Genomic DNA, 12715 nt, shown 5'->3' on the forward strand with positions numbered 1-12715 from the left:
GTGTATGATTTTTACATATATGATCATGAATATCTGACACCCTAATTCCTGAATAAGCCCATCTGAGAAAGGAAAGCCTCTATCCCATTCATCCCATGTTTCATTTTCTGTATTTAACAATACTGCTTCATCAAGTGGACTTTGTGTATCAGGGTCAGAAGAAATATATGGTATAACCATTAACTCTGCTTGAATGAGAGACAGTGGATATGGGTGTGGGGGGGGTGTGGGTGTGGTATTTTTATTTATATTTATTTTAAATAATACATTTTATTCTTTGATAGCTTCAACCATCTTTTCATTGCATATTGGTCATATCTATCTACCACTATGTCCCTCTAACTTTCCGTAGTGACTATACCCAATTCCCTTCTCAACTTCATGTCCTCTTTTTACTGTTACTAATAACCCTAATGCTACACTACTGATCTGCTCAGAGGCTCAATGACAGTTATAAGATTAACCAACTCCTTACTAATAGACTATGAAACCTACATCATAGGAGGGAATTCTCTCCTGGTAGACCTGGTCAAAAGCCCATGACTGGGGAACTCACAGGCTATTGAAGGAAACTTACTGTTGTTTCACAAAATTGTCTTGCTGTTAAACTGCATTCTAAATATTTGAAATTATAAATATATTTATTCTATTTCTTTACTTTGGTCAGAGAAGCTTCTTTTTGCTTGGTGGATAGTGATTAATGTGCAAACTCATAAATGGCTGAAGTTCTATGTATAAATAACTATGAGTGCTCAGCAGTGGATGAGCCATCTGTATCAATCCTGCACCATTCAAAGCTCAGGGAATATAATAGAAGAAAGCAGTTGGAAAATGTAAGAGCTTTTGGATGGGTAGGAGAGCTGTGAAATACTGATTTCTGGGCACAACAGGGCTGTTAACTGCATCAACTCATAGTAGCTATGGTTACATGCATAAGATCAAGCCAGTCAAAACTCCAGCACAGGTGGAGGTGGGAAGAGGGCATCAGAGATACCACCACCACTAGAAGAGCTATTGACTGGTTCCAAATATAGAATCACTCTCTTTTGGAGGCTGTTCATGCCCTAGTGGATATATGCATACCACTCTCTCACTTTACCATCCTCCAGATTGTTATTCCCAAGAAATCTAAGACCATGTACTCAATCTTCCTTTTTTAATGTTTATGGATGTTTTGCCTGCATATATATATATATATATATATATATATGTACCACATGCATGTAGCTCCTGTAGAAGCCATAAAGGGAGCCAGATACCCTAGAACTGAAGTTATAATGATTATAAGCCACCATATGGATGTGAGAATCAAGCTCCAGTGCTCTGGAAGAGCAGCAGAGGTATCTTTCCAAACCAATACTTCCTGTATCTTGTTTTTTCCATTGCTTAATTAATTTATTTATTCACTTTACATCCCAACTGCAGCCCCACTCTCTCATAACAATCTTCCCACTTATACAGATCCTCCCATTACCACCCCCTCCACTTGACCTCTGAGAAGAGGGAGGTTACTTCCTGAGTCTTAAGGAGCCTCCTTTAGGATTTCATGAGTCTTAACAAGCTTTCCTCTGGGTTGAAATGTTTCAATTCAGAGATAACTGCTACATAAATACTAAAAAAAGAGAGAAAGGGAGAAAAAAAAACACTAAAAGAAAATCAAGTAGTTCCTGGATAGTGACACAACAGAAACAGCAACCACAGACAAGAGAATGGGAAATATATCTTCTTCTACTTTTACTTTATTTCAGTCATATAAATTGAAGCTATTGGATCAAGGATCAGATGACATTTTCTATATTTCTAGATAATGGACTTCAATGCAAGAAAAGCTTGGAGGAAGATATGACACAAATTCTTTATCTTGAATGATAAAGCAACTGAAGGGTCCAGATCCATATCCATACATGAGGGGTGAAGTTCACAAACTACCTAAGGTAGAGAAACAAGCCTGGAGAAGCCAGGGATAAATCAACACAGCAGCAGAGGGCTTCCAGGAAGGATGTTGCAGTCACTTGGCTTGGGCTAGGGATTTGGGGAATTCTCTCTCTCTCTCTCTCTCTCTCTCTCTCTCTCTCTCTCTCTCTCTCTCTCTCTCTCTCTTTGATTTTGCAGGGGATTAAATATTCGCAGGGATCAGCTTGCACTAAACCTTTATAATCCAGATTTGCAGTTTAGCTCAGTTCCTCCAGGGTTATCTCACACTAGGGCAGGGACATGGATGTTTACAGGGGGAGTAACAGACTCTGCTTCTGAGGAACTGGAAAAACACAACTGTGAATGCCTCATCCTGAGACATTTCTAAACTGATACTTATTAGGATTTTCATTATAACCCTGTGACTAGTGGGACACTCTCTTACCAAGAGAAGGAAATGGCGTCGTTTTTAGAGTAGTCAGGGGAAAGATAAGCTATGTGTGTAACTTTTTGAAAGGCTTTCTTTTCTTTCCTTTGGACTGTGAAAAAGTTCCATGCCATCTTTTAACCAAGGGAGTCATGGAAGGAGAACGTGGTGGGAAAGAGATTAGGAAATGATGCCATAGCTTCTGGCATGCTTGAGTGGCACTAGATCCTAGTATAATTCAGATTTATATACATAGAGTCTTCCTTCTAAACTTGCTTCTATGTATGTCCCTGCTCCCAAGAAGCAAAGCAACTGTTTGCAGTTGCACCCCACTCCATACTGGGGCAAGCCTACTCCCAACCTCCATCCTTTAAGGTATTCTGGGTATCCAGTGCTCTGCAAGTGCTCAGCCATGTTGACAAGGCAGCATGTGCCTGGAGCTTCTATTACCTCTTCAACGAGACATCATCTTCACAAACTCTGAAGAAAGAAAGAAAGGAAAACAAAAAACAAAAACTCCTGTGAGGCTCCTCTGTAAGGCACCTGGAGCTACTTTGGGGAGCTTCTCCTATGTTGCAGGCAATGACATTAGTCATTGAACTCTCTATGACATAGTGTTCATAAAATACTAAGAGCTTATAAACAGAAATTATTAGTACTTGATTTCATTGTGTATATGAGTGTGTATGTATGTTATATGAATGTATATACAGATGCACATGCACCTGTGCATGCATGTAGAGGGCACAGGAGGATGCCCCGTGTCCTTCTGTAATCCTCCTTATTTTATTCCTTTGAAAATGGGTCTCTCACTGCACCTGGGGCTTTACTAGTTGTTGCTGATGTTGATGTTGTTTTAATGTGTGTCTGTATTTTGCATGCATGTATACATGTGTACCATGTACATTCCCAGTAAGAGCAAAACAGGATCTTGGATCTCCTGAAATTGGAGTTGTGAAACTCTGTGGGTGATGTGACCTCTAGAAGAGCAGCCAACACTCTGAACCACTGATCCATCTCTCCAGACTCTTCTCACCAATTTTTTGTTAGGCTGGTGGCCGAGGAACTTCAGTGAACCTCTACTCTCTAGCCCTATCTACCACCAGTTACAGGCACAGGGCCCTGGGTACTAGGCATCCAAACTCAGGTTCTCATACTTGGGCAGCAAATGCTTTTACCTACAGAGTTATATTTCTAGCCTTTGTTCTATCTTTCAGTGTTCCTGGAAGAGTGCCATGCTACAAAAATAAAAGCCTAGTAAGAGAAACTGGCCTGTTTGAGATCAAGTGGACAGTAAATAAAAAACCCTGCAGGAACAGATCGCCCCTTGCTTTGTTTAGGCTTAATTCCAGATGAACTTGCTGGCCCCACTGTGTTTTGAGGTCATCCTATACTTCCCTTGATTATAGTTGGCTTAACTCTGTCTGATAGCCTCATCTCCATTTGTCCCCACTTTCACTGATGCACATGGTATATCTGAGACTGTTAAGATCCAGCAGGTACCCACCACATTTACTAAGTTTCCATTTGGGGACCTGTAGAGCAGATATGATTTCCGAACTCCACTCAAAATGACTGGGGAGCTGGATCAGTGTTTCCTGCAAAAGCAGGAGGAGCTTGCCTTGCATCCCTGGTACAGACATAAAAATCCCATTGTGAACCCGTAACCATAGTTTTGTTGGAGGTTTCCAAGGACAATTGCTGGGGCTTGCAAACTACCAACACAGCTTCAAGTTCAGAGAGAGCTCCTGTCTCCGTGGAATGAAGTGGAAAGTGGTTGATCAGGATGCCAAATACCCTTTTCTGAATTGTGTGAGTGTGCATTTCACACACTCACACACACAGTCCATTGACCTCACACACAATGCCAGAGAGAGAGAGAGGTGGGAGAGAGACACTCATCTGTCCTGCAGCATGGAAACAAACACAAGGTATGTTCCATAGAAAAAAACAAAGTCCCGTAAAGTTCACAATCAGGCTTAATTTATTCAGACAAGGGAGAGGGGAGATTCTTGACAAAAGAGGGTTGGCTTGTTTCCTTGAAGGATTCATAAGTATTATAAGTGCAACAAGAGGGCAGGACATAGGTTACAGGGAAGAGAAGTTGAAGGATGCAGACTAGGAAACATGCTCCCCCAGAGCATACCAATTCACATCATGGTTACAAAAGATAAGAGTGGGTAGGCTAAATAGGCATGGACTTGAAAAACAGACTATAGATTTTGACCCAGCCTGAAGGCAATAACTAGATGCTGAGTACTTTAATTCAGAGAATATCACAATTTAAACTTGATATAGCCAAGGTTAAATTTGCCTCCCTCAAATGTGATTCCACAGGGTACTAGTTCATAGTTACTATCAACTTGACACAACCTAGAGTTGTCTGGAAAGGGGAAACCTCATCTGAAGAACTACCAGAATCAGATTGGCCTGTGGGCATAGCTGTGGGTCTTTGTTTCATTACTAATTGGTACAGGAGTCCCCAGTCTACTCTGGGCTGCACCATTCCCTGGACAAGTGATTCTGGGCTACATGAGAAAGCTAGCTGAGCAAAGACCAATGAGTGAGCTGCTTTATCACAGCAACACACATGAAATGAGAACACACCTTCAAATGAGAACTTGGAGAAGATTATAGAGTGGATGAACTGGAGGGAGAACCATATAGAGAAGTCACAGGTGTAGATTCCTGGATTTCTTCCCCAAAGTATTACCTTCAAAGTCAACAGTGCCATCTCCATTGATATCAGCCTCCTGTACCACCTCAGCAATCTCCCGGGGTGTGAGCTTCTCCCCCAGCAGCCTCTGCATGGCCTGCTGCAGTTCTGCCAGTGTGATCTCCCCATCTCCATTGGTATCAAACTAAACAGAAACAATGAGGCTCTATCAGCTTCACTGAAGAGAGGGGCCTTGAGGAAAGTCCAGGTTCTAGTCACTCAATGGAGTCCAAGAACTAAGCTAAGCACTTAGAACATATCACCTACTGGAATGATGGCTCATCACCATTATTTTTTAAAATTTCACCTACATTATTTTAAATATATTTATTGTGGTATAATTTATATACAAAAAGCTATGTATATGTATAATACATTCAACTAGATGAGTTTAGACATATTCATAGACTCAAGGAATCATCATCACTAGTGTGACAGATCTGTCATGACCAAGAGCTTTTGTTTGCTTTCCATGTCTTTAAATAAATTATTACATTTATTTGCTTGCTTGTTTGTTTTTGTCATTTATTTATTTATTTATTTATTTTAAACTCTAGATTTTATTTCCCCCACTATCCCACCCTCCAACTGTTCCACAACATATCCCCACCCCCCTGTCTCCACAAGGATGTACACAACACCTACCCAACCAGACCTCTAAACTCCCTGGGACTCTAGTCTCTTGAGGATTAGGTACATCTTCTCTGTCTGAACCCAGACTCAGCAGTCCTCTGCTGTATATGTGTTGGGAGCCTCATATTAGCTAGTCTGTGCTGCCTGGTTGGTGGTCCAGTGTGTAAGAGATCTCAGGGGTCCGGGTTAATTGAGACTGCTGGTACTCCTACAGGGTCACCCTCCTCCTCAGCTTCTTCCTAATTCAACCTTTCCCTAATTAGCCTTTCCCTAATTCAACCACAGGGGTCAGCAGCTTATGTCCATTGGTTGGGTGCAAATATCTGCATATTTGTTTCTTTATGTGTGTGTACACATGTGGGCACATACATTCCATGATGCACTGTAAAGGTAGGATAACAACTTACAGGACCCACTATGAGTCCTGAGGGCTGAACTTGGGTCATCAGCCCATGTCACTATAAGTATTAAATTATCATAAATATTTAATTTCTTTCTGATTTTAGTTGGTCACAAAGTAAAATTTATTCTTGACATTTGTAAGATGGACAGTACTGAAAATCACTGTGTTAAACAAACCAGATTCAGAAATGAAACTAGAAAGCAGACAATAAGAGGGGAAGAAGATATTTTAAGGAAGGAGGAAAGTGGGGAAAAGGGTAGCAGAATCCATATGAAATGAAAGCTAAAGAGGGACCAAGGCCTTGCACACCCTAAAGCAATTTTCTAGTGCCAAACCACATACCCCCAGGCCATTGCTGGGGGATTCTAGGCAAGTGCTCTACCACTGTGCCACATCTCCAGCCCCTCACTGGGAGGTTCTGTGCAGGAGCTCTGCCACTGGACCAAGCACCCAGCCCCACACTGGGGGATTCTAGGCAGGGACTCTACCACTGAGCTATACCTCCAGCACCTCACTAGGGGATTCTAGGCAGATGCTTTACCACTGAGACACACCACCAGCCCCTCACTGGGAGATTCTAGGCAGGGGCTCTACCACTGAACCCTGCCCCCACATCCTGGTGACCTTGTCTGTTTCTTGTTATGTCCATCACTTGATCTTGGCTCACTTCTACAAATATTTTTCTATCATAGAACCTCTGCCCTAGAATACCCTGTCCTAGAATGTGCTTGCATAGAACAGCTCCACCCACCTAAAAATATCAAACTCTTAGATTCTTCCTTCCTATTGCAGGAAGCAAGAGGCCCCAACCTGGGGAAACAGAGGGTATTGGATTTCATCTGTGATCCTCAGTTTCTTCATATGTATGATAGGAATTGTGTTTATTCGTAATATTGTATGTGAGTGTCAAATCAGATAAATACATATTGCCAAATGTTTGGAATATGTTATTCTCCTTCCTTGTACCTAATCACAACTAGTTGCTTTTGGTAGGAACAGTCTACTCTGTACACTAATAAAATTAGCCCCATGGTGTCTCCCTTGCCCATCTCTCAGAATTATGGAGTTATTAACTCACCTCCTTGAAGGCATCTCGCATCTCCTGGACACCAATCATCCCTGCTGTCTCTGCAAGCAATTTGGGGGTCATCAGTTCCACAAAGTCTTCAAAGTCTACACGGCCACCAACTGAAGAAGAATCATGGTTAGCAATGATTCCACAGGCATTGAGTTTCCATCCCTCCACTATCCCATTCAAGCCATAAAAATGTCAGTTCCCAGTCTCCTGGATGCTAATGATTTTCTTTGAGTTTCTACCTCTACCCAGCCAAGTCAAGTTCTCAGGTTGTTCCAATATGAACTTATTAGACAAAGGATATACATATAACTAGGTGACCTTCATAAAATCTCTTTTAATTTTTATTCATTTTAAACTCTCTCTGTTTGTGTGTGTGTGTGTGTGTGTGTTTGTGTACGTACATAAATGCAGTTACCTCAGAGGCCAGAAGAGGGCATCAGATTCTCCTGAAGATGGAGTTACAGATGACAGAGGTGCCCAACCTGGATGCTGAGATCCAAACTCAGGTTCTTTGTAAAAGCAGTACACTCTTAACCACTGAGTAATCTGTCCAGACCCACTCAGCAAATATCTTATTGATTTAAAGCTTATACACTTCCCCAACTAGAGACCAATAGAAGAAATAAAGATTTAAATGTGGACCACTCTCTTTCAGTTATGGTGACAGTCATCTCTTTGTGTCCATTGAAGACTTGTGCCAGTACATCCATAGCATACCAAAGCAAATCAATGCCCAAGCTCCTGTCATAGGTGGCATAATGTGTGTATCTTGCACTTGTAGTCTCCCATATGTTCTAGTCACCTCTAGATTTTCCATTATCTACTATACTGAGGTGTTCTGTGAATAAAAGCTGTGCTGTATTATTTAAGAAACAGAAGTAGAAAGTCCTTATGTGTTTAATGTAGATACAGTTCCTTTTCTAAATATTTTCTGTTGCAATTGCTTGAACATGCAGATAATGAAACCAGCAGAGAGACTTAACTACTATTATGAAATGAAATGAAATCTTGTTAACTCAGATTCATGCCCAAGATCCAACCTAATTATGGCTTCAATCACAGAATTGACTTTGATTTCCATTTAATGATGTATTCCTGAGCAATGCTACTGAGTTGCACTAGTCCCAAGACCAGGTTCATGTTCAACATCCATCAAGCCCCACTACAATGAACTCTACCGATAAAATTTTGCATTCAGTAAGGAACAATGGGGAATATGACCTTTCCCACAGTGGCATCCCTTCCTTTCCACAACACAATGAATAAGTAAGCCATAATCATGTCTTTACTTGATAGATGGGGAAACTGAAAACCAGGAATATTCCAGAAGTATTCCACTGTTGAAAATGACCACAATAAGTAAGTAATGAAAGTGGGACTCATGGACCAGGTAGATGGCTTAGCAGGTAAAAAGGACTTCCTGCCCAACTTGATGACATTGGGTTAGAGCCTCAGAACCCATGTGGTGGAAGGAAAAAGCCAACTCCTTGAAATTGTTCTCCAATCAGCACCCAAATACTGTGACATTCACATGTACCCCCATCCTCCCTCAACACACAAAATAATTAAAATTTAAAATTTTAAAGTGGGAAGCTGGAGAGATACAGTATTAAGTTCACTACCTATTCCTGCAGAAGACCTGGATTTAGTACCCAGAACTCATGTGGCAGCTCATGACTGTTTATAACCCAGTTCCAGGGGACCTGACACTCTCATCTGGCTTCTGCATCATGTCAGCCACATGCTTGGTGAACAGACATACATGCAGGCAAAATGTTGATACACATGATTTTTTAATCTTTAACATTTTTAATAATAAAAGGTGCAACTAGTATCTAGCCCCATCTCTTTCTAACTACTTCAAATGCATCTTCTTCAAGTATAGCCTGAGCTGCTTTCTGGCAGATGGCTCTTCCCCTTAACCACCTTCCTATTTAACGTGCTACTCTCAACCTAAACATCTTCCTTACACCCACCCTGTCCCCAACTCCAGGGATGCCTCCTGCCCCATGTCCTCACGGTTCATTCGGATTTGCTGGCCCAACTCAGTCAACTCCATCTCTGTAGGCATGTAACCCATCGTTCTCATGAGATTGCCCAAATCCTTGTAAGAGATGAACCCATCTTGGTCCTTGTCAAATTCAAGAAATGCTTCCCGGAGCTCTAAACGTTAAGAGAGAAGTATGTTAGAGCAACCTGAAATTGTCTTTGTGGAAGACTGGTATCCCTTGAAACTATCAATGAGACACAGCTAGAGATTCTACAAAGAATACATTTAATGAAGTAAATGGTTCATTTTTTAAAGCAGGGATATAAAAAAAAAAATGTGTTAGTAAGAAGATGACCCTAAGAGCACTGAAGTTCTCAGACTCTTGAGTGAACTTGAAAGGGATCTCAAAAACAACCCCCATAAAAGGTAACTTTTTTAATCACTCTAAAATGTGCATCATTTCCAAGTCCCTGTGACTTATGCAAATGAGACAGACACCTGTCAACACTCAAGGAGTAGAACCTAAAATGATCCAAAATGTGCTGTGCAGATTTTATTTGATCAGGGACACAGGAGAAAAGCATTCTTTACATGGGGTAATTTACACAGAAATGCAGGAGAAGAGAGCAGTAATAGGTGACTACATGGAAGGGCATCTGAGAAAGGAATTACCATCAATTTCATCCTGTCCCAGTGGTCTCTCCTGAAAATAACACAGGAGAGGATATTGAAAGAGTCAGAAATACAATTCTCACCTCCCCAAAAAAGCCCATTGTTCCATCAAGCTTTCTGATCCTTCACAGTCTTCCTCTAACTTTCATATTCCTCCCTCTAATATAACTCCAATCCCCAGCTCTTCTCTAATGACCCTTTTCTCCCATCCCCACTCATTTCTTGTCTCCCACCTTTGCATCTTAATCTCCAACTTTCTATCCCAAACATCCTGGGATAAGAAGTTCTTCCCCAGATAAAGAAAGTACATTATGTCTCATCTACTGTGTTCAGAGGGATCTCTGTGTGAGTACTTTCATTGTACTTATACCTCAGAACCACATCAATGAGGCAGACTCAAATGTTCTTATCTCACCCATGAGAAGCTAAAGAATAGAAAGATTTAATGAGCCCACCAAAGGTCACACAGCTCATAAATAGAATATCCCCTTTCAAGGGAGAGATAAATAAAGTTGTTCTATTTTCCTTTTATTTATTTGTTTGTTTGTTTAATTGTTTTGAAATGCAAGTACTCGCCAAGTACTTGTGAGGAATCAGAGGACAATTTGAGGCAATTGGTTCTCTCTGTCCACAAACCTAGAGATAGAACTCAGGTAATCAAACTTAGCAACAGGTCCCTTTACCTTCTGATCTATCTCATTGGCCCTTATTTATTTATTCTATTACTTATTTATTGAGATAGTTTCATGTAGCCAGGCTAATACCTAAAAAGAACTTCTGATCCTCCTGCCTCCATCTGACAGACACTAGAACTACAGACACAACCCACCACACCCACTTTGTATGGTACTGAAGATTGAATCTAGGGCCTTATATGTGCTAGATAAACTCTACCAACTAAGATACATACTCAGACACTTCAACCCTTAAAACTAAATTTGTTTTATCACCAAAAAAAAAAAAAAAAACAGTTTTGCATCATGATGTTGTCACGCACCTATATCATTGTTCTTTGCTGACTTTGGCACCACCACATACAGTACATGTTCCACTCTTTCCAGTCCCATTTCTTCCCCAATACAATACCCTCTTCTGCTTTGATGACATGCATACTCCTTTGAAGTCACTCAAAGATCATACACAGGATTGAGAGTAGGATGTAGAACTCCTGACTGCTATGCCAAATTCTTTCTGCTACATCCAACTGACTCTAGCACCTCCATCCTCATTCCTGGGGTGAGATTCTCCTTGTGTGAAACCAATTCTCAGAGGGGTTTTCATAGAATATTCAGTCTTAGTCTTACATATAGGAATTGCTAGTAATTGTTCCCTAATCATGAGTACACCTGAGGGTATGCTTGGTTAGCAGGCATAGTGCCCGGTAATTAACTTCTTATCAACCTTATTCTTGGAGACCTCACTTTGGATTTTCTCTCTTCTTTCTTACCATGAAATCTCTTACCTTCCCTCATCTCTCTTCCCCTTCCCTCCTTCCCCTATTTTTCCCTTCCATGCCTTGCCTCATTCTGATCTGTGTCCCCTCCTCTTCTCTTCCCTTCTATCTTTTCCCCTTATTCCTCTCACCTCTCCTTTCTTTTTCCCCTCTCTGGTAATTTTAAAGCCCTACAATGAAGAATATGCTACTGAGACTCAAACATGACTGAAAAAGTAAATAAATGAGTAAATTAACAGATATAGAAAGAGAGAGAGAGAGAGAGACATGTTGGCTGTACAAGCATAAAACAAACTACTTCATAACTTAATGGCCTCAGTTTACAATTTTACTTCCTTGTAAAATAGGAATGAAATTATACCAAACCTCATGTGCTGTTCTGAGGACTGAATGCCATCAAGCACGTAAAGCCTTTTTCACAAGACTGGACAAACAGCAAGACTTAATAAGCAATAGCTATTATTGTTAATACCATCATCAGCATCATCACCACCATCACCATTATCATCATCATCAGAAGCAGCAGCACCACCATCACTATCATCGTTGTCATCACCATCCTCATCACCACCTTCAGCACCAGCATTGTCATCACCACCAGCAGAAGCAGCATTACCATTAACATCATCACCATCATCATTATATGATTTCCCATATGAAACAATGATGCTGTCAACACTGGCTCCATAGCATCTCTCTTTTATGTCTCACTCCACTATACCCCTCTGCTTCTGACTTCTGATCACTGACCCTTATGCCCACACAGTGCTACCTGAGCTTCAGTTTGTGCTCTCTCCACCTGCTTCCCTTGTTGCTCAGCATTTGCATACCCCTTCTTTTCCCCATGCCCCAGATCCCCTTGATCTTCCTACCATCCTCTGTACCATCCCCACCTCACCCGCTGCTTTTCAGCAATGCCTTTTCTCAAGAAGATGCAGGCAGGACCCATGGGAAACTGCATTGGAGCAGGTAGTGTTCACCAAGCTCTAATGTCAAGATGGCCCCTCCTTCCTACTTCCTTGCAGCAGGCAACCCAGCTTCCGGATTGTCTCAATCCTTTGCCAACTCCTCCTGTTTCTCTTAGCTTCTTCCTCAGTCCCTGTGAGAGATCTGTGACAGCTCATGGAAAATTCTACTCAGACAGTGGAGGGATCAGAGCTCTTCCTACCTCCCATTTATGGCTGGAGTGAGATGGGAGGGAGAGCCAATGTGGGCCTCTGAAACTCTTTTATCCCCAGAATGGAATTGGATAGTACATTTTGAAAGAGGGATTAGGATAAGGCCTCCAATCATTTTCTGTACCAACAAGCATTTTGAACACTCATCTAAGCCTGACCTTTGGTGAGTGAAAGATTAAAAGGGTGAATGTGATCATCAGTCATGTGCCCAAAGGAACAAGATGCAACAATACTTGATACCAGAAGATCAC

The 12715-nt window shown here is 41.3% G+C and overlaps 1 protein-coding gene across 4 annotated transcripts; it reads right to left on the reverse strand.

Annotated features, from left to right (window-relative positions):
* Positions 1 to 2795: 2795 nt before the first annotated feature.
* On the reverse strand, positions 2796 to 12247 carry Cabp5 (calcium binding protein 5). 4 transcript variants are annotated; one of them, XM_085841035.1, is made up of 7 exons: positions 12185 to 12235; positions 11966 to 11968; positions 9834 to 9864; positions 9191 to 9334; positions 7172 to 7281; positions 5055 to 5202; positions 2796 to 2821 (listed from the first exon to the last, which is right to left on the reverse strand). In XM_085841035.1, the coding sequence occupies exons 1-7, from the start codon at positions 12233 to 12235 to the stop codon at positions 2796 to 2798; spliced, it is 513 nt and encodes a 170-aa protein (XP_085697161.1). The 4 variants fall into 4 exon arrangements, with proteins under 4 accessions (XP_085697161.1, XP_085697160.1, XP_021023974.1 ...); XM_085841034.1 differs by lacking the exon at positions 11966 to 11968 and having other exon boundaries at positions 9834 to 9861; positions 12185 to 12247; XM_021168315.2 differs by lacking the exon at positions 11966 to 11968 and having other exon boundaries at positions 12185 to 12247.
* Between the last annotated feature and the right edge of the window lie 468 nt (positions 12248 to 12715).

Source organism: Mus caroli, unplaced genomic scaffold (genome assembly GCF_978045245.1).
Source record: "Mus caroli unplaced genomic scaffold, Mus_caroli_1 scaffold_8, whole genome shotgun sequence".
Classification (NCBI taxonomy): Eukaryota; Metazoa; Chordata; class Mammalia; order Rodentia; family Muridae; genus Mus; species Mus caroli.